Source organism: Thunnus albacares, chromosome 18 (genome assembly GCF_914725855.1).
Source record: "Thunnus albacares chromosome 18, fThuAlb1.1, whole genome shotgun sequence".
Lineage (NCBI taxonomy): Eukaryota > Metazoa > Chordata > Actinopteri > Scombriformes > Scombridae > Thunnus > Thunnus albacares.
The window spans coordinates 10,438,870-10,460,538 of record NC_058123.1 but is presented as its reverse complement, the minus strand read 5'-3'; the positions used below and the strand labels follow the sequence as shown (position 1 = coordinate 10,460,538).

The 21,669-nt window shown below is 41.1% G+C and overlaps 2 protein-coding genes across 8 annotated transcripts in view; one reads left to right on the top strand and one right to left on the bottom strand.

The window, feature by feature from the left end:
* The window catches only part of cdk5rap2 (CDK5 regulatory subunit associated protein 2), a 34,992-nt gene extending 29,764 nt beyond the window's left edge, over positions 1–5,228 (top strand). For 6 of the 7 annotated variants that reach the window (XM_044333760.1, XM_044333763.1, XM_044333759.1 and 3 more), the window contains 9 exons: positions 637–758; positions 1,969–2,181; positions 2,284–2,373; positions 2,509–2,771; positions 2,894–3,043; positions 3,132–3,270; positions 3,602–3,648; positions 3,795–3,849; positions 4,671–5,228. In XM_044333760.1, coding sequence (XP_044189695.1) covers positions 637–758; positions 1,969–2,181; positions 2,284–2,373; positions 2,509–2,771; positions 2,894–3,043; positions 3,132–3,270; positions 3,602–3,648; positions 3,795–3,849; positions 4,671–4,816 — 1,225 coding nt within the window. In that variant the 3' untranslated portion in view covers positions 4,817–5,228. The remainder of the gene's footprint in view (positions 1–636; positions 759–1,968; positions 2,182–2,283; positions 2,374–2,508; positions 2,772–2,893; positions 3,044–3,131; positions 3,271–3,601; positions 3,649–3,794; positions 3,850–4,670) is intronic. The other variant, XM_044333764.1, reaches the window with a different exon arrangement.
* Positions 5,229–5,303: 75 nt separating this feature from the next.
* Positions 5,304–21,423, bottom strand: nup188 (nucleoporin 188). Its single transcript, XM_044333765.1, has 43 exons — positions 21,321–21,423; positions 19,569–19,623; positions 19,160–19,233; positions 18,988–19,072; positions 18,795–18,875; positions 18,407–18,451; positions 18,210–18,302; positions 17,964–18,083; positions 17,640–17,851; positions 16,975–17,089; positions 16,191–16,391; positions 15,381–15,461; positions 15,181–15,273; positions 14,962–15,081; positions 14,745–14,871; positions 14,447–14,605; positions 13,583–13,709; positions 13,362–13,449; positions 13,180–13,256; positions 12,961–13,075; positions 12,657–12,777; positions 12,484–12,550; positions 12,173–12,298; positions 11,790–12,030; positions 11,478–11,684; positions 11,220–11,389; positions 11,034–11,103; positions 10,878–10,945; positions 10,597–10,792; positions 10,377–10,454; positions 10,173–10,258; positions 9,913–10,058; positions 9,645–9,823; positions 9,127–9,327; positions 8,454–8,546; positions 8,192–8,344; positions 7,749–7,886; positions 7,558–7,632; positions 7,175–7,390; positions 6,947–7,078; positions 6,789–6,862; positions 6,542–6,671; positions 5,304–6,149 (listed from the first exon to the last, which is right to left on the bottom strand). Exons 1-43 carry the CDS (start codon positions 21,359–21,361, stop codon positions 5,970–5,972), a joined length of 5,256 nt encoding a protein of 1,751 aa, XP_044189700.1. The 5' UTR covers positions 21,362–21,423; the 3' UTR covers positions 5,304–5,969.
* Positions 21,424–21,669: the final 246 nt, after the last annotated feature.

Here is a 21,669-nt window from a genome sequence, read left to right as displayed (position 1 = left end):
ACTGACGCAGTCGAGCGAGGCCGACACCTGAAACCCGGAGTCTAGTTTACTGTCAGATCACTTTCCTTTACTTGTCACTCTTGAGTGTGTGTGTGTGTGTGTGTGTGTGTGTGTGTGTGTGTGTGTGTGTGTGGGGTTGTGTACTATACACACGAGGCTCGTTGTTTTTACCGATTTTCACTGAATAATACTGAGAAAATTGTTAAAAGTAGCAGTTTAAGCTGAACTTCACCCTGATTTTATGTCACCCATTCATGCAAAAGTTGTGTTTCCTACTGAAAGGAGAAACTTTGCACCAGTTGAGCAGTAAACAAGATCATCTGGCATCAAGGAGAGTGAGAAAAAAAAGTTATAGAACCAATATTGATTTAACTACTGATGAAATGATATTTTTAAAATCTTAAAAAATCCAAATAAACAGATTGTTTGTGATAATAATGAGCTCTAAGTGTACATAATGTGTTAAAGAGTAGATTTAATGTATATAATATGACATTTAACCTGAGCTCTAACCTAATACCCGTCCCTTCATGTTTATATATGAATTGTCATTGTTTTTGATAGTGTTGCTGTCCTTTAACTAATCTTTTCACCATTCTTATCGCTGAATCTTGTGTTTGTGTTTTGCGTTTCCAGGCTGCAGTGTGAGGTGAAGCTCCAGAGGCAGCAGCTGTCCGACTCCCAGCATGTGCTCCAGTCACTGCGGGTGGAGCTGCAAGTTTACGAAAAGATCAAGACCGAAGCTCAGAAACACGACGGTAGTACAAGTTTGTTTTCTTTAAAAAGAAAAAAAAAAAAAGTTCCATGGATGTATGTCGTTCAAATAATTGATTTATTGATCGATGGTGGGACGTTGCTTTTAAATCTGCAACTCTGAGACGGTCAGAGAGAGGTCAAGTCTTTGAAGCTGATCTCTTTGACTTCTATCTTGGACTTGAGCCCTCTTTTAATTATAGCTGTGCTTATGATATTGCTGCTGGGATTTCTCTGACACAGTGTCAGTGATTTTAAAGAGTCCTTTAAAATCCTTGTGCACAGGGACTTTTGACTCTCGGTAGATGATATGGTTCAAAAAAATGTCCTTTTCAAAGACTGATCACAGGTCCAAACTTTAACTGGGAAAAAGAATAGAAAAAGTAGACATGACTGCATGATAGTAGAAAAAGTAACAAGTAAAGATACTGTGAATTATACAAACTGAACTAGTGAAATGGAAAATACTGTTAACAAGGGAATGCTACATAACTGTTTAGTGGTCACGGCTAAATGAAGCTTTGTGAGGCATTGTGTCAGAAATAAGTTTGTTACTCAGAGCTTCATATGAAACTCTTTGCACTTTGCCATCTAGTGGTGCAGCAAACAACCTGCACCTGAATGTTCTACATCACACATGAAGCCACACATCAGCTGTTTGGGAGGATTTGAGGATAAATCTCGTTTGATAATATTGAGGAGAAGACGTTTCAGAGCAGAAAGTAATCAATGAAGAGTGACAGTGGGGTTCATGTGACGTCATGACAAAGTGAAGGTGTTTATCGACACACTTATCTAGTAGACAGATAATTAATATTTGTGTTGTATCGGCAACCATGTCTAGGTTTATAATGACGACTCTCTTCAATTCTACCATTACTAAAACCCACAAAGTGTCCGACTCAGTGAACTTTATAATACTGGTTCAGACCAGTTTCAAAGTTCGCTGACAAAACAAATCAGTCAACTGTTTCCAACGTCATCAGTCACATGATTTTTGTAGTTTTAATGTACGATCAGACATAAGATCACTACTAGTCTGTTAACTATGTTCACTTTTCACCTCAGTACTGCATTTTAATTGTTGGATGGTGTGAAGAGATCAATTTCTGGTTCAAACAACCCAGCCGACACTTTTCACTCCGAAACGCTTCCATACTATTTTTTCAGAACCTGAATTTCCTGACGTTTTCCTCTCCTTTCTCCACCGAGCAGAATCCAGCGAGACGACCCCGCAGCCCGTCCCCGTCCCGTCCTCCGGCTCCGTGGACCTCGGGGAGCTGCTGTCGGAGATCAGACACCTGAGGCTGCAGCTGGAGAGGAGCATCCAGACCAACACGGCGCTGCGACAGAGACTGGAGGAACAGCTGCTCCGAGGACAAAACCGCTCTGAAACCATCAACATCAACTACCTGCTGTCCTCTCCCGGTAAACACAAGACGCAAACGACCTGTGACACGTACACAAAGACATGTCAACTGGAACCTGCCAGGTCACGTCAGTGTTCTTTTTTGTTTATATTTGTCGTAGATGAAGGAGGCAGATCACCAGGTCGTGAAAGCTGTGATCCTCAGCGTCACTCGTTTCAGACTCATAACGAACACACCAGCGTCCTCTACGGTAAGACGACCTCATTAGAGATGGAATTAAATGTTAAATTGCAGCGATATGATATAGATATATACAGATTATACTTGTTGTAAATCAGTGTTGAGCATTTAAGAGATATTTTTGGGGTTGCTTATATCTTTCCAGATGAAAAACGTCGCGCTCATTCAGAGGTGGACGGTTGGTCGGTCAGCAGCAGCTCCGGTGAGAGTCTCTCCGGCGCTCCCTCCCGCCTGGTGCCGGGCCACCGGATGTGGGCCAACCGCAACGGCCGCCACTTTCTGGGCTTGATCGAGGACTACAGCGCCCTCCGCAAGCAGATCTCAGAGGGCCGGAAGCTGTCGCGCAGCATGGACTCACAACTGCAGGAGTGTCTGCTCACACTCAGACAGCAGGGCTCCGACAAAAAGGTACTTCTGACTATTTTAGAGATTTTTGTGCTTTGTTTTTTAAAAATGTGGATTTATTCCGATCATAGTTTGCAAAGCACATTGTCTTTAGAGTCGATGTCATTGTGTTTACATTTAATCAGGTGATAGAACAGCAGCATCTGAAGAGTCTGTCCGTCAACATGAACACCATGCAGCAAGTGTTAGAGGAGGCCGGTCGGCTGCTCAAACTGGTGTGGAGAGTATCTTTACCAGCTGGTAACGCTGCTGGAGACAACAGCAACAACCAGCAGGTAGACACACGCGCACAAACACACTTATTCTTTATATATAACCAAGTATCTGTGGAGCAAATCTTAATCTTTTTATCCCACGTATCAGGATGAGCTGCTGAAGAACGAGATAGCCAGACTGAAGAGCAGGCTGTCACAGCAGGAGAGGATGCTGAGCGGAGCCGTGAAACGCCTCCGAACAACCAACCAGCTCAAAGAGGGGATGGAGAGGGTCATCATCGACCAGTGTAGGATTATCTTGCTTTACTTTAGCAGCTTATACTGTACGCTAGAGCTGAAATAATTAGCTTATTGTGAGATAATTTATCTGCAACCTTTTTTTTTTTAAGCCAAAATGTTAAATATTCTCTGGTTACTGTTTCTCAAATTTGAGGATTTACTGTTTTTGTTGCTTTATATCATTAAAATCTTGAGCACTTTTAACAATTTTGTCATTTTATAGAATAACTGATTAATAGATTGATCAGAAAAGTAAAAAAAACAGCTGAATAGATACTTAAATAATCATAACTTGCAGATTTAGATACTGTATGTGACTTGATTTTGTTTGTTTTTTAGTGTCTCTCACCCACGGAGTGTTGAAGAAAGCCAGGGGGAATTTAGAGGTGAGTTTACCCCCCCAAAAAAACACACACACACACACCACAGCCATAAAATGTCAAACAAATGTTCTCGTCTGCGTTGGTGAATTCTCCTTCAGTGAACCGCTCTTCTTCTCCTTCTCATCCTCTCCTGTGTGAAATAATGGTAGACAAATTACTGTACCCTCTTTGGCCTGAAAGGCCTGTCTGGAGGACCAGACGAAGGTCAGTAAGTTTGAGGTGCAGGTTTTCAGAGTGATCTGATGCATGAGACTCAGCTGGTTTGGTTTTTATCTGTTGCATGAAGCAAACACCCGATATATTATTTATCTTCATTTATGCACACAGCTGACAGTTTATTGCGTTCACTCGGCTTTTAACAGTCAATTCATACAGTCAACAATTCATACAGTGTCAGTTTTGAACACAGTATGAATTGCGTCAGGACGGCTATTTTGAGTGACAGTGTGGATAAATCTGCATTTCTGATGCATGATAAAGGCAGTTCTACTCAGCTAAGACACTTTTTTAAAGGAATAGTTCAAGATTTTAGGGAATACGCTTTCTTGCTGAGAGTTAGATGAGAAAAATGATAAAACTCTCATGTCTGTCTGTTAAATGTGAAGCTACAGCCAGGAGACGTTAGTTTAGTTTAGCATGAAGACTGAAACGCTCACATCTTGTTTTATAATGACAGTTTTTGTATGGATTAAATAATCTAGATTAATGTTAATTAGTGAGTTTTAGAGGTGCTGGCTTAAGACAGACGAAGGCTAGCTGTTTCCAGTCTTTATGCAAAGCTAAGTTATGCTAACACATCCTGGTTGTAGCTTCATATTTAGTAACAGATATGAGAGTGGTGTTAAACTTACAAAAAATCAAACTATTCCTTTCAAGATGTCGGACGCATGCTTCAGTTGTCAAAGCTTGTAAAATGTAATGATTTTTGTTGTGTTTCACCCTGCATGTGTGAGATGTGAAGTGACTGTCCTTCAGTGTCTCCGGGTTGATGTCACAGTATGTTGTCAACCTGTTTTCTGTTACAGGAAGTCCCAGTCAATGGCCAGTAGGAGACACTACAGACCCTCAGCCCGAGCAGATAAGTGCTGTTGTCTGTAGAGCGACCGCAGGCCGTCACTCTGTATCATCAGAAGAAAACAACAGCGACGCCTCTTTCCACTGCAGCTACTAAACCTGCCGGTCCGCCGCCCCACACTGCTTCTGATAATGTAGCTACCTAATGTTCGTTAGGTCTTATCCTGCCTTCCTGTCCTGCTGTAAAACTGTCACCTTACTCTCCAGATATCGAAGCCTTTTTTTGTACTTTAATTGCACAAGAACGACCTGCCTATCAGTTGATTTGTTTTAGGTACTGAAGTTGTAAAAGTTTCTTTTTAAAAAAGTAAATGCCTTTTGTAAATAGTAATTCCTGCAACTGAAATATTTTTCCTTTTATTCTTTTTATATGATGCATATAAGAACATGAAAATGTATTTTATTACTGACTTTTTGTTTTTACCTGTCAGTTTATGTACAGGATGGTTCAAGGTGTGTTTCAGGAATTATGTGCAAATGCAGTAAAGAAAAAAGTTTAATGGTTCAAACTTTCATGTCTGAAGCTGTTTTAATTTAACTTTAAGCGCAACACACATCATCAAAAAAAAAGTCCAAATTAGAACTTGTGGTACAAAAGTCCCTTTATTGGCATATACATTTAGGTACAAATCTTGGCAGCCGCTTCAATGTGTGTACATGGATAATAAGCACAGATAAGAAAATAGCAGAGTTAGAGAAAATGAAGAGAATTAGAAAAAGTCTATTGCAGTTTTACAAAGTAAGCTTTTCTACTACATTATAGATGAAATAAGATTATATTTGAAAGGTCTAATATTTTTATTTTTTTTTCTAAGTAGCACTTGAAACGTGTCTGGTCATTTCGTGTTGTCAAAGTGGCCTATAAAACTAGACCTTGGAAAGACGGACCGCAGTCGGTCACTGATGTTAAAGTAGCACCGAGACTTCTTCAGAAATCAGGCAGCTTTTCGTTGGCCTTTTGAACACTTTAGTTGTACTCATGTCAAATTTTAGTCGTAACAGCAGTTTTGGCAAAATGAAATGTTCAACAGGTTATCAAAAGTCTGGCTCCAATCATTAATAAACATCACATTATTAGAATAAACACTCACGCCCGGTCACAAATGTTTACTAATTAAACTACTGTAATCACTGTGTACTTTTACAATGAGGCATAACACCAGAAATGTTTTTTTTTTTCCCTGATGGTACTACTGGAAGTACAAAACAAAAATGCTGGCTTTGTAAAAGAACATTGAGATCTGTGAGATCTATCTCTGCACAAGTCTGACGAAGGCCTGAACGAGCTGGATGATCGGCTCCTGACCTTCATGGCTTCCTTTGGAGCCCGGTGTGGGTGGTTTGGACTGGGTGGAGGGGAGGATGCCGCTGGCCGGAGACGATGGTGAACCCCTGCGGAAGTGGCGGGACAGGCTCGAGAGGAGAGTGCTCTGCGGGGGGGGGACAGATAGAAGAGATGAGAGAAATTAGATAATATTCTGTAGGTATGTTAAAAGCATACAGAAGATTTCAAACAAGGAGAGTTTAAAGACATCATATGCACTTTTTCCACTATATTCTGAGGCTCTACTGGAATATGTTTGCATGATTTACACTTCAAAAAAAACTTCTTAGAAACAAAGGCTATAGAACGGACAGCTGTTGTGCTTCAGGAACAGCCTGAAGTCTGGGCTTTTGATCTACAGGCAGCATTTTTACATACATTTGCCTCAAATTGTGGAACTTTGACCACATTTAACAGACATCTGACACTATAACAGCATAAAAAAAAATACCAAAGTCAAAAAAAAAAAAGCATGACAAGAGAGTTGTGACATCTCACCAGTTCAGAGCTGAGCTCCTGTTTGAGCCTCTGTTTGTCTCGAGGGAGGATGGAGGGATCTTTGAGACACCGAACCGCCTGCGAGATCAGCACGTAGAAACAGTTCTCCATGGTGAACATCAGCAGTGACCTGTAGAAGACAGAAAACAAAAATAAGTCACTGTCCCAAAGAAAAAGACTTTAGAAGACTTTTAATTTCAAATGAAGGCTCCATGATGATGAAAAAATACTTGCAATATTTACTCACTTCAGTGCTTGGAGCTCCTCTGATGATGCTAGCGAGGCGATGCTCAAGGAAACAGGTTCTTTCTTCTTTTCCATCTATACACAGAAAAAAAATCTTTTAAAGTCAGGGATCTTGGTTAACTGTAGCTGAAATTATTCATAATTACACTGAATATTTACCTCGCTCAGCATGCTCAGGGCCACGTTGATGGTGGCCAGCAGGGTTCCGAACGAAGGAGCCACGTCAGGGTCGAACGCAGGAGTCGTGAAGCTGAGCACAAACAAGGTCCTATACTCTGCCAAGTCCATACACTGACAGATGCAGAAACACAGAAGAGCATCTCAGTTTCTCTATCTTCTCTATTATGATGATGTAGCTGGAAATCTGATGCTAATAATCAGGCTGACCTGGTCCAGGAGAATCTGGCAGCAGTCTGGTGTGAAGTGCTGCAGCGTCGCCAGCGTTTTGCTGAGGATCTTCAGGAGGCTGCACTGAACGGCCAGCAGGGCTTTCTGCTCGGCCTCCTCTCTCTCCCCTCCACCTGCTGCCTCTTTAGACGGGGTCTGGGGGGGGCGTTGTGTCCTGGGGAGGGGACCGGGGGGCAACGCCTCACCGTTTTTAGCCTGAGAAAAATTCCCGAAACACACAAACACGCAGCTGTTATTTATCTGGATATATAAACATCCCAAAGTGTTTGGTTTGACTCATTTAAACTCACATTGGTTATAATGATGATAATGATGCTGCAGAAATCATATATAAGAAATCATAGGATTGCCTGGTTTCTGACCTGGAGGTAGTGATGGAGCATCTTCTTACTATGGAGCAGATATGTGCAGGTCTGGCACAGGTAACACAGATTTACCTGCATGGATGAAAGAGAAAAAAAAAAAACTATTAATAAAGCTGAATAACTGACTGACAGTGAAGCCGTGATGGTGTTATTATCCGGGCTGATGTGGAGCTTTGCTCTGGACTTGCCTGTATGTCTCGGAGCAGTTTGGGCAGGTGAAACTGCCACTCTTTACAGAAGCTAGAGAGCTGCAGCAGGAAGCCGACGGTGTGATCCGCCTCGTCCAAACACGCCAGACTCTGCACTGTTCGCACTGCATTCAGACACTGAGCAGGAGAAGAGAGGACAACATGAAAGTTAGTGATAAACCCTGACTTAAAAACTCCCGCTTAAATCTGTCTTAAGCTTTAAAAGCAACAACACTCACATTACTATCATCATACAGCTGTACAGCAATGGCTTAATTTATAGCAAGTCAATTTCTGTGGCTTTAATAACTAATTAATTTAATAAATCTTGATTTATATAAAGACTCTAAGTGAAAACAGGGTGTTCCAATAGCAGATTAAGGTAATTAATACTACTGATGGTATCTTTCATTGTGTGAACTTTCCCGCCATCTCAGTCGTACCTGTAATATGCGTTCTTGATGCACCCCGACAAAGTCCAGGGCTTCGTTGATGAAGTTGTAGCGCAGAGTCTTGAGCAGACTCTCCATCAAGGACATGCAGAGGCGATACACACCCGGCCAGCAGGCGGAGTCCTGGGACTTACGGGAGAAACTCTGCTCAGGGACATGGATATGTTATGTTATTATGTCATGTTAATGCACAAAGTACTGCCGTCTTACACGAAAGGCAGAAAAAAAGTCGCTATAATTTAATTTCTATTACCTGTGACGACCCGTTTGAAGAGACCTCATACACGCTGAGGAGAGGGAGGCAGATTGTCTGGATGACTCCTGCTCCAGCAACGGCTGCTGCCCCCTGCAGGAAGTATGAAGACATCTTAAACTTGATGCAAAGAATTCATTTAAAAACCAAACTGTAAGCTGGTGATATTCCTTATTGTTAACGAATCTCAAGAAAACAAAAAAACAACCATAATTAATCCTACTAACATTGCATGTGTGTCCAAAGCCTGATATATTTATTATTCCTCTGTGACAAAGAGCGTCATTGTTGTCCAAAAACTATAAAAAACACATTAATGAGCCACACTGCTGCACTGGATGACATGTTCCTACATTTTGATGACAATGTAGTATATTTTGGGTCAATTAAACACACAATCCTGTAACTGTAAACACCAAATGTGTATTAATCACTTACTGAAAGTAGTCACCAACAAATCCACTACTTATTCCTGTTTTAAAAATATTTTCTACAAACTACAGTGTCCAGTGTTTTGAAAAATGAGAGCCTTTTTAAAAATTAAGCTATATATCTTAAAGAATGATGTCTTCTAGGATCCAGTGGGTTTGGGGCTGAGTGCTGCACACTTTTGGTATTTTTACAGCATATATTAGTAATAACAAAAACAATTTAAATTTCAAAGTGTGTTTACCTGAGGGGTGCGGGCCAGCGTGAGCAGCAGGTGAAGCGCAGCCTCTGTGAAGTAGAGGTTATGTTTGGATCGCAGGCTGAGCTCCACGGCGCTGAGCACCGAGGGGAGGACAGGAACCTTCCTCATCACCGAGACCCAGTGCTCGCCGTCCTCGTCGGTGCGACACAGTTCCTTCGCTAAATGCAGCGCTAGTACACATACCTGAATAAAACAAGAGGGGAAAAAAATGTTTACTTTAAATCAGATTTACACTGTGGCTGTTTGCACTCATACATATAACTGATGGTAGTTTTACCCCTATCGAAGCAGTGAAAGTGAACAGTGGCAGAGATATATGTTAATGTAATAAATGTTCATCTCATCTTTAGTATTTCCTCTGCCTGAACACTATGCCAGACTATTAAAAACACATTTGATATCTTGAATGACTGAAGATAAGTAACTGACTATTTGACACCACTGGAAGGAGAAATGTGGAGCCAAAACAGACATTTAAACACTCCTCCGCCTCCGCTCACCCCGTCTCTCTTGTCCTTCTGAGGGCCGCGGGGAGAGTCTGTCTCCATGCTGTCCTCTTCCTCCACCGTGTCTCCCATCTGGCTCATGTGACGAGTATTGTCTATGAGCGCCAGGGCCTCGTCTTTCACCGTCTCGCACACAGACAGCAACAGCTGGGGCAGCTGGGAAATCTCCCCGCCTGGTTAGGGTTGACGCAGAATTTCATAAGCAAAAAAAAAAAGGCGGAACTACAGGTCTCTGCAGCATTTCAAAGGCAGCTCCACTTACCGTTGAGTCCCTGAATCTGCAGCACAGAAATGAGCGCAGAGAAGATTTTGGCTTTGGTCCTCTCCATCATCTGCTGGTCAGCTTGTAGGACAGACTCCAAGATCAGGGAGAGGGGGGACAGGATGTCAGGAGCTGTTGCTACCACGCTGGAGAGAAGAGGAGAGCAGCAGGAGTTTATTGGGGATAAAGGAGGTAGAATGGTTGGCTATGACATTCATAGAAACCTATAAAGTTTCTCTGTCAAATGCAGGGATACGCACCCTCGCCACTGTTTGAGGAGGATGAGTAGTAGAGTGGCCATCATGGATCCGAGACGAAGACAAGGCACAGACATGGGTGTCGTCAGCTAAATTAGACAGAAATGGTTAGAAAGTGAAACAGCTTTTAAACAAAAAGAGAAATACAAAAAGTAAGTAAGTAAGAAGACAAAAAATTCAAGAAAATATGTTGTCAAGATGACTTACAGCAGCTTTAGTTCCATCGAGCACGTCCATGAAAAGCTTCAGCTTGGTTGAGTCTTCCGTTAGCTGCATCACATCCGACTGAAGACAGAAAATAAATTTTCATTGCAACAGTTCTGCTTTGTCATTTTGCAGATCAGCTCTTTCCTAAAAACACTAGTGAAGTCTTCAGGCAACGACTAAAAAAAACACCACAACCATGACCGGGTTTACAGTAACATACGTGACTAGTGGAGAGTATCAGCAGCATCCGCCAGGCAGAGATCAACATCTGGGTCTCTGCGAAGTAACAGATGCCTTCCTCCTCCATCTCCGCAACGTGGCAAACCAGAGATTTGACATACTGGGACCAGTACTCATACCGCCGCGCGTTGGAGAACTTCTGAAGACTGTCCTTCAGAGACTGCTCCAAGGAGCCACTGCAACAATACCGTCACAATTAGCATAAATCTCTGGAGATTTGAGCGACCGCCTGTAAATGACTGTGAGAAATATGGAAGTTACCTGACTACGTAGTAGATCTCCAGGCCGATGATTTTCATGACAAAAGCACAAGTTTCCAGAACACAAGGCTGAAGACAAAAGAAAATTCTTGAGTTGACACATCAGACATCCGAGTACTCGTGTGGTCATTATAGCAGAGTAAAAAGAGCAAAGTACCTCCGTGGTGTCTGACGGCGGGGTGAGCGTTCCGAAGAGAGGTGTTGTCAAATTTTCCCAAAACCTGTCTCTGTGTAAAAAGAGCAGCAATATATTCATAAGACTCCATATTCAATCCTTCAAAAACATCCAGTTGCACATTTTATCCAAGGTCAAGGTATGGATTGTCTTAAGAGATGTGCTTACTTGGTGCGTAATACTGAGATGGCGCTATCTCTGCGGTCCTGCCAGAGGGCCAGGAGGAAGGCCAGGGCTGCTCGGTGGAGCAGGGGGGGACACCAATACTTCCCCTGCTGTTTGGAGTCGATCAGGTCCAACACCACATGGAGGCAGCTCCACTCACCGAGCAGAAACTCCTACCAGTCAAAAATAACACGTCGAGATATTTTGAAGCACATCTTCAAATACACTTCTTTTTATTCTTTATATTCTAGTAGTTCTCACCTTTGACCCCTCACTGCCATCTTTGACTTCTAGGTTGAGGAAGAGCTCAATGAGGCCGGGCTGAGTTTCCACGGCAACGGTTAGAAATTCAAGGATCATGACCTTGATCCTCATGTCTTCTGTCTTGCTCTGGAGCCGAGTGAGGAACGCATCCCGAATGGCTGCTGCGTCGCTGCCGAGGCAGGCGTAGACGGACATGGGAGCCACCTAGAGACAAAATAAAAGATCAGCATCGATGATACAATATTGAGTCGAGAAACAAGCTCGTCAAGTACAACTGCATACACTGTGCGTGTATGTGGAAGTTCTTACTGTGGCGAGCCTTTTGAGCAGCTGGATTGCGAGCCGAGGCAACGCTGGGTCGTGTTTGTGGTAAATGTATTTGGCCAGGACAACGATGAGGTTGTTGCCGTGACCGCCGTGCTGAGTCAGGGCCTGCTCCAGAGGGGACACGACGTCAGACGGCGGTTTCAGACGGATGACGTTGTTGGTGACAGAGAAGGCCAGTTTGACTGTTTGGATCAGGATCTGACCGGGACCCTCGGAGCCGCAGCTGGACAGCGTTAAGAAGAGGGAAGAAAAAAAAAGGAAACAAAATGATTTAATGTGAGAACGATGGAAGGATTTTGGCAAATTATATGAGAACATAACGAGAGAAATGTGGAAAGAGGAACGGAAAAACTTGACATGAACACCTGCTGGGCTGTGCAGCCAGGACCACATCTATGGTGTCCACTCCGACTCCCATGATATTGACGACTGCCTGTCCAGCCTCAGTGTTTGCCAGGCTGTAGATGCACAGAGACTGCAGGGTGGGAGTGCTGCATCAAGGAAGAAAAAAAGAGCAAATCAACAACTTTACAAGTAAATTAACTACCTAATGTCTGCCAATAAATTAATCAGGGCTGCAACTAACAATCATTTTCGTTATCGATTTAATCTGCCAGTTATTTTCCAGATTAATCATCGTTTTGTCCGACTAGATACTGTATTGGGTATTCCTTACCTGCCCTGATCCTCTCCCTCTGGGCTCAGATTGAGAATGGCATGGATCAGCTCCAGAATAAGACAACCTGCAGCGACACACAGCAGCCAGTGTTTACTCAGTTTTTTCTTTCATTTGTCAGTCTGGTTTCTGGGACAAAGAAACTTACCAGCACTGTCATAAAGTGCCCTTACCTATCCTCTCCCTGACCCCGTACGTGTTATAACGCCACTTGTGGTACGTGGGCAGCATCTCCTTTAACACGAGCAGCACACAGGGGATCAGGCCTTTGTTCTGAGTGCTGCCGAGCTGACCCTGAAATAATCAACAGAGGAAGATGGAAGAGAGACATGATGCACATTATAGCAGCAGGGCATTTAAAGATAAAAAAAATAATATATTTACCTCTTTATTTTATGTAAAACTACAATGTTCAGCTGCTCCTACAAAAAGTCGGCATGAAAAACATTTGTGTGCATCTCATTCAGTGAAAAATACCTTGACCAGGGTTGTGATGAGACGGAGGAAGGCGATGGTCACAGCGTACTCCCCTCTAGGCTGCTCAATCTGGACTAGCAGGTTGCCATAGTTACCTGCTTTCATCCCTTCAGCGCTACAAGAAAAAAAGAAAAATTTGACCCCAAAAAATGTTAAACTCCTTGATGTTTTCCAGTCAAATTAAACACAGCACAGCACAAAGTTTGAGTTTTTCTTTACCTCACACACTGGGCCATGCTGGTCAAAGGGTTTGAGGCAAAGGGGAGGAAACCTGTGTGGTGCAGACTGGACCACACCTGAAAGTTTAAAAAGAAAAACAAACAAACAAAAAAAAAACATTAAGAAGATGTGTGTGAAGAGGATTCAAGACTGTTCACACTAGAAGTAGCCAGTGTACCCACCTTCCCTGGCATCCTTGCAGCCAGTACGGAGAGGCAGTTCACACAGGAGGCGATCACGTCCACTGGAGGGTTGATGACCGACGTTAATCTGACAGACAGGAAACACACAAATTACCAAAGGGAAAAAAAAAAAAATCCATTCTCGGTTTTAAAATTAAGACTATTTTAAAAATGAAGCACAAAATAAACACACTTAAGAGTTAATCAGTAACTTGATTTACCTCTGCAGCAGCATGTATATGCGTGAAGTGAGAGGCAACAGACAATCTGACACGGTCCAGTCTGTGCTTATGATCTTATGGACCAGATCCAGGATCGGCTTCACACGAACACAGTGAGCGATGACATCTAGTACAAGAAAAGGCAGAACAAACACAAATTAACAATGCTGGGAAGAAAAAAAATTTAATTAAATTAATCAACTGACAGAATGAAATAACCAAACATCTGCAGCAAACGTTTTAGAGCTACAACGATTAGGTGATTAATCGGCAGACAAAACATTTTTGGGCAACTGTTTTCACTATCAAATAATCGTTTTAGTAATTAAGGAAGAATGCCAAACTTTTGCTGGTTGCAGCTTCTCAAATGTGAGAATTTGAAGGGGTTTTTTTTGTGTCTTACATGATAGTAAACTTTGGATTCTGGACGGTTGGATAAAACAAAACATTTTAACATTATGATGGGCATTTTTCACAAATTTTCTGAAATTTTATAGACAAAAGGATTCACTGATTAATCGAGAAAACAATCTTCAGATTAAATCCATTAAAAAAAATAATAGTTAAATATTTTTAATGATTTTTTTTTTTGTTTCATTAAACATTTTGGGCTGTTTACTAGACTAAGAAATCAGTTTCATGACATTACTTTGGACTCTGAGTGCAATGATCACTGTGCATCACTTTTTCCATTTTCTAAATATAAATAATTATAATTACCATTGATGGTAATCATTACATGAATCACTAGATGGTTAATTACAAATACTGCAAACATTGTGTAACGGAGCTTTATTCCTTATGTGTGAGGATTAAATGAGAGTACAGTCTGCTTGTGTAGGTAATGAATGATCAGGTTTATACCTGCGGTTGAAACAACATGGAGCAGCATCTCCACCTCACAGGTGAACAGAGTCCAGGAGCTGTAGGAGTAATCCCAGCGCACCACGTAGCCCTGCTCGCCTCCGATCATCACTTGGCCCAGCACTCCTTGTGGCATCCACAGGTTAGTCTGCCCCGTGCCTGATAGAGGTACGTCACACGAGAGAAACATGAAATGATTTCGACAAATACACATCAAAAACCAGACCCTTGGACATTCTTTGGCAAACAAAACTTTGAGTCTGTATTCAAATCTCACAGTAACAACCGAAAAACTAACCGAGCGGGTAAAGAAGTTTTGGCGTCTGTCTCCTCCACAGTGTCTCGTCGTCCTTGGAGATGATATCATTGGGCTTATGTTTGTAAACTTGTGTGTAGAAGGACATCTTATCCAAAAAGTTGTACACCTGTCGCATAAAAAGGTAAAAACACATTGCTTAGTAATTTAGATAAGGAAGTGAAAACAGTGAGTGAGTTTGTTTCTGTGTGAAATTCACCTTTTTAACAGTCGACTTGTTTGACAGAAGTGCGGTTAGAAGCTGTAACAGCGGTCCGATCTTATGAGGGAACATCCCGACTGCACTGTCCAGGATCATTCCCAATCCCATGTTTGGCTTCTAGAATTAACATTTTAGGAAACAGGACAGATTATTTACAGCTCTCACTCTCGTTATCTAATTACTCTTCCTCTGTTATGTTTTTTTTTTCTTTCTCACCATTTCCCAAAAGACTTCAGCCAGACTGGGAGCAGAGAGGACTTCACAGGCTGCATCGATCAGGTGGGAACACTGTGTCGCCACACCGTCGGCCTGTCACGTGCGTTATGAGGAGGGCAAATCACCAACACAGGTTACAAATATGAAAAATATGACCATGACGGGTTAATAGATAGACGTGTAAAAATCCGCCTGCGTACCTGTAAGCTTTCCTCTTCAAAAGAAATGATCACAAATGAAAGGAGGCCGTAGATACACATCTTTGCTGTGCTCGCTGTACACTGGAGAGACAAAGAGATGAAGAGTTTTATTTAGTATAACAATACAAATATGAGAATAAAGGATGATACCTTCTGGTATGTGTGTATTTAACTGGTGTTTAAAATTCAGGATGGAAAGGTGATTGGTGGTGAATTATTTTCAGGAGGTCAGACTCAACCAGGTTTGGAATTTTATATAATTTGTTCCCATTAAAAAAAAACTGTGCAAAAGTCCCCAAAAGCTTTTAGTTTTTGACTCCAAGAATGCGAGTACATTTTTAAGTGTGGTGTAACGTCTGGCTTCACTGCTGATATACACCACAGTTTGAGAGGCATGATTATGACTATAAACTGATCCACAGCTCAGCATGTTTCCCTTCTGCCAAGTGGTTTTTATTCCAGCCATCTCATTAGAGACTGATTTAGGTCTGTGATTACATTTAACTACCCGGTAGAAAAACCCCGAAGTACTCTTAACTCAGAGGATAAAGATATGAGAACTACTTGCTCTATGGCCTTTGATTAGAGCGTGGCTTAAGACCTCGTTAAACTTGATGTATTTCTGTTCAAAAGCGCGCAGCAACAGGATGACATTTCAGTATATTAGATATTGAGAGCAGCAGAGGGGCAGGGTTTTCCCAGCAGTAACAAGAGTAACCATTAAAAGAGAGACTGTTTTCCTTTAACTAAAAGTTATAGATTTTCTTTTTAATCTTCACTTCTTAAGAATGTGTATCTGTGTTCTCTTACGTTATTCCCTGAGACTCCGAGACCTTTCAGCATGGTTGATAGGTACTGAAACACCGCCAGCTGCAGAGCGGTGTTGCCTATCCTCCTGACCACGGGGCTGGACTCGTCTGGTCTCAGCGTGTGTCTCAGCAGGACCCAGGCCAGCAGCACGGGACCATGATGAGGGATGTCACCGAACGTCAACAGCAGCTGATCCATCTCCTGGAAGATGCGGAGAAAATACGCAGGTTCAGATGTCTGTAAGATTTATTTTAGGTTCCTAAATCAATTCTTTCAGTCTGTGATAATCTTCTGTAATTTATGTGGATAAACGCTGATACCTGAAGATCTAAAGACAGCGTTCAGACAGATTGATGGAAAACAGTTAATTTTATATATTTTATGACTAAGATATTCCTCATATATTCATGAGGAATATCTAAGTCATGACCGGTCCGTATTTTACCAAGAATAAAAGTGATAAAAATTGAAAATAAAAAACAGAAATGTTTTTCCACAAGTTGAAATCTTCATTAGTAATTTCGCTTCTTCTAGTGTGTGTGTCTGTGGTGCAATTTTGACAAACACTGTTGCATCCAGCTCTATTTTTTGGGGGGGGGAGTTTTCCCCTTATTTGAATTGAGGGTCTAAGATAGAAGGTGTTGTATGATTGTACAGATTGTAAAGCCCCCCTGTGGCAAATTTGTGATTAATAAATTCAGTTATGCAAATATAAAAATGGTTTGACTCCATGGTTGCATTACATTATGTTAATGTCTGCTGTATTTAGAGACTCAAATCAAACCTTAACAACATCAGGAGCACTGGAGAACTGATGCTGCTCTGTACAGTCTTCCAAGGCGCACTTGTGCAGGAAGTCTATGTCCATTCCCTCGACCAGGATGAGAGAGCTCAAGTATCTGCAGATTAGAGAAACAGACAAGACATTAAAGATCATGCATATAATAAAATAGTAAGCAATGAATTAGAGCCCAACCATAAATCAGCCACATTGGTAAAGCACCCAATATTAGCATACTGCAGATATTGGCGTTGAGAGTGCAGAAATGTCTAAGATTTAGAAACAGTGACATCATTACATAGTTTGTCCCATTCAGTGCACATCATCACAATTCTTTAAACAACAATTTTAAGGAATCCTTGTAAAAATTGTTTATGTTATATGTTTATGTAAAAAAAAAAAAATCAATACCCGCTGATGTTTTGTTATTGGATTATTTTTTAACTCTTTAACATTGGTATCAGCCTAAAACATCCGGTGAATGACCTTTATGGTGTCAGATGTGTTTGTTTGTGGTTTGCATTTGTCATATAGATGCATGTTCTGTCTGCTAAGTTTGCAGTGCATTAAGTCACAAACCACAAATAGACATACCTTCCTGGATTACACGTCACTTGTAAACATGATCAAAAGGCACATACACACAAACTCTCTCAAAGAGCTCTTACCCGATCCGGTCAACCAGCGCATCCATGCTCTTGTCTACTAGGTGTCTGTTGGTCTGCCGCAAACCAAAACCCTGCTCTTTGAACATTTTGGTGAAGCTCAGCAGGTCGGATGGGCTCATCTCGAAGTACGCATAATACAGGAAGATGATCTCCAGCAGCAGGGACTGTTCTCTCAGACACTGCAGGAACCACCGTGACACCTGCCTCTCCGTCTGTCAAACACACAAAACGTGAAGAATTATATGCGGTATTTACATTAGATTTAGGTTACGATACACAGAGTATTAACCAAATGTGAACCAGACGTATGAACCACATAATCACCATCAGGTTTCCGTGGGTTTCCCATGTTGGTGCTTCTGCTTTGAAGAGGTTCTCAAACTGTGACTGGTAGTTGCTCACTAGGTCCTTCTCCAGTTTATTGACACAGTTCGAGTACTCAGCCTGGACAAAAACAAATAGTTATGTTAAAATAAGAACAACTAAAACCTTTTTTTTTGTGTGTGAAATGCGAAAATAAAGCCATGTTATGAAATGATCCAACATGACCCAGATCCGGCTGCTTCTTACCCTGTAGGGATGTCGCTCATCTTGAAAGTATGTCAACAAGAGGAGGACACATCTGAGCAGACACATGCGCTCCTCGTAGTAATAGTCCGCTATCTGTGGACACAAACAAACATGCAGTCAAACTCACTGGATTAAATAAGGAAACTAAACAACTAGACTATACAGCAGGTAAATGGCTGCAGGTATCAGATACTGACCTTCAACAGCAGCGTCTGGCTTTGTCGCTCATCCTTGAGAACAACCTGTGTGGGAGATTCTGTTATTCACCATCTGAATATCTTTCATAATAATATCTTCATACAGTCTTACACATTGTAAAATGTGTTATAAATACAACCAGGTCAATGACATTTTTTTTCTTCCAGCCATGAATACCTTTATTGTACAGTTGTTGGTTATTTGACCTTAAACACCATATAATCAAATTTAAGAAGAGCAATGCTTTAAAATAGTAGAGACTTTTGTTCCTCATAGAAAATGGTGAATTTAATCTATTTTATAGGTTTAAAAAAAGAAAACTGTGACATATTTATCATTTTCTTTAGAATTCCAACACAACTGAATTATCAAAGAGAGGACAGGCACCTTTAATGAATCACGGGTTCCTCTGTAGTCCTCCTGTAAGTAACACTGTAAAAGCTGCACACTCTGCTGCTCATCAAGACCCTGTAACATTATTAAAGCATTAAGTCATTGCACAAGAGGTCAACAGGAAGTATAGTCTTTCATTTTGAACTATGAATCATTGTGAATTTCAACTGAAATTTTTAACTCTTACCAGCAGTTTACTGATCCTCAGACCAAAATCCTTCAATGGTTGTGCAACATCTTTGTTCTCCTTCACTTTCCCAGCAGAAGAGGAACTGGAACAAAGGACGCTGAAAATTACCCCTCCAGTTGATATAAATAATAATGTATTTGATGTCAGAATCAAAATAACTGTAATATACCTGGGTGACTTGTAGTAACTGAGTCCTTGATGTAGTCTGTCCCAGTGTCTGTCAAGTTCTGCCTCTATCTGACCCTGTGACCGTTAGAGATTATATAATAAAGAGAGACAATCATTTGAATCATTGGGGCTAGTGTCATTTTCTGTACCCCTGTGTCAAAAATATGATCTCAGAGGGCAGTAAATCATACTTTCTTTATCAAAAAGCAACTAACTGATATTAGGATGTGTGATTTTGATAGATCTGAACCTACCAAATAAGTCTATTCCATTTATTACAAAAACTAGAATCAAATTACAACGCAACTATCTGACCACCTCCGAGACAAATCCTCTCACATTATATGCTGTTTTAGTAGCTACACACTCCTATATATATATACATAAAGTCATGTGACAAGAAGATGTACCGGCTCTCGCAGTGCTGATCTTCCCAGTAATATGGTCCATAATTCTCGACAGCTCCTAAGAGAAGAATGGATACATTTCAGTGAAACCCTCACAGACATCAATTAATTCACAGCAGTGTACATTGATGAATAGTGATCAGTTCATCTGCATGTCAAAGCACATTTTGGTCAACTAGGCAGATTAAGGACGAGCAATATGACAATACAAATCTGTCAACTTCTGAGGTTTTTCTACATTGTTTATACTGTAGTTGCTATTCTTTTAGGAGAACAGAAGACTTGTCTTGTAACCGTCTGGTCATACTATCTATAAACTGTATCTCAACTGAGTTTTGAGAACATTTAATATAATACCAGGACAATTTTGGGACAGTTGAAGATGTCATCTTAGACTCTGGGAAGTTGCAATGGGCATTTTTCCCTGTTTTGTGATACTGCATTGACTAAACAATACATCGGATAAATCCATAATGAAAATAGTCATTAGTTGCAGCCCTAGATTAATTCTTTTTCTCTAAAAAACCTGTTGTAATACCTGTTGTGAAAGTAATAATTTCAGCAGCACTTCAGGGTTTGAAATTAAATAAGTAGTTTAAGTATGCACTGATACTGATAAAAAAAAAAAAGCTGTTGCAGTGTAAGCGTCATTGCAACTTCAGAACTGATGGAAAGATTAGATGACTACATAAAGATCAATGTGTTGCAGCCCTTAAAACTAGATAGTGACACTCATGGATGCATTTCAAAACACCCGCCTTCAACGTTACACCTCCAGTCATTTTCCCCGATAAGAAAATTGTCAGTTCATATTAACTGTTAACTGACAGCAACATCCAGTTCATTTGATTTAATGCCAGGAACAAGGCTGGTGAAGCTTCAGTTTCTCCAGCGGTGTCTCATTTCAAGTATCAATGTACACTTAACTCTAACATCCATAGACAACTGTGCACCATGGTACCTTATCAATATCCACTTGACTATACCGAGATACTATTTGTTATTTTATATTTGAGTTAGTCGGTTTAATTATTGCATATACTAATTTAGCCTTTAATTGTATTTGCTTCTTTTCTATACCTGTTTGTTTTTGTATTTTGATTCATGCCAAGTGGATGTAATACTTTTATTTCCCTTTGAGTTAGTCTATTTAGTTACTGCATATACTAATTTAGCCTTTAATTGTATCTGTTTCTTGATTTATATGACGTGGCTGATGTAACGTTAACACATTAATTTCCCTTTAGGATTCTCTGACTCGTGCGTCTATTTTCAAACTGCATATGCGAAGGATAACATTTCCCATTCAAATAATCATAACTAACTTAGCTATTGTCCCCACACACTAGCTTCGCCTTTGTCACAAACACCAACTAACCAGAGTCGAGTCTCAACGATTATTGGAGCTAAATGAAAAGCGTTATGTCTCGAAATATGACCGACGTCTCCTCGTGTGGTTAAATAACCAGAGTTAACTTCACAGCTCACAGCGGTGACATGCTGTTGTTGACATGCGGCTGGCTGACACACACCGCGCTGTTGAAAGCATTCAAACGTTTAACTGCTAGCGCTTGCTAAGCTAAGTTAGCGTGGCGCTAACAGCTTTACAGACACACAGTCAAGTATAAATGTTACACTTGGTGGGGCTTGACAAGCTGACAAAGTTGTGTAGAAATGCTTCCTGGCGAGCACATTTTTAAGAAAAATGACTTAATAAATATAGACGTTAGCTAAAGTTTATTGCCATTTGCCTACCTGACGCTCATCTCCGATTCCGCCATCTTCGTTCCTGCCATGTGATTGGTTGTTATGCTCTGACGTCACCGCCGCCGTTGCCTTCTTCTTCCTTTTAGATGTTTTAGATGTGAACGGCAGTTTCTTGCATTACCGCCATCTTGTGGAGTTAAACATAACCGTCGATATTTTGGCTATGTTTCCAGTGGCTCACTAAATTTAAAAAAAACACATTCCTGCCTTTTTCCCATTAAAGTGTAATACTGTGCACTTTTTATTCTTCTGCCTGCTTATGAAAGCGGTTATATGATGTTTGTTTTGTTTTGTTTTGTTTTTTCCCATTGGACTGACTGTACGCTGTAATGCGCCC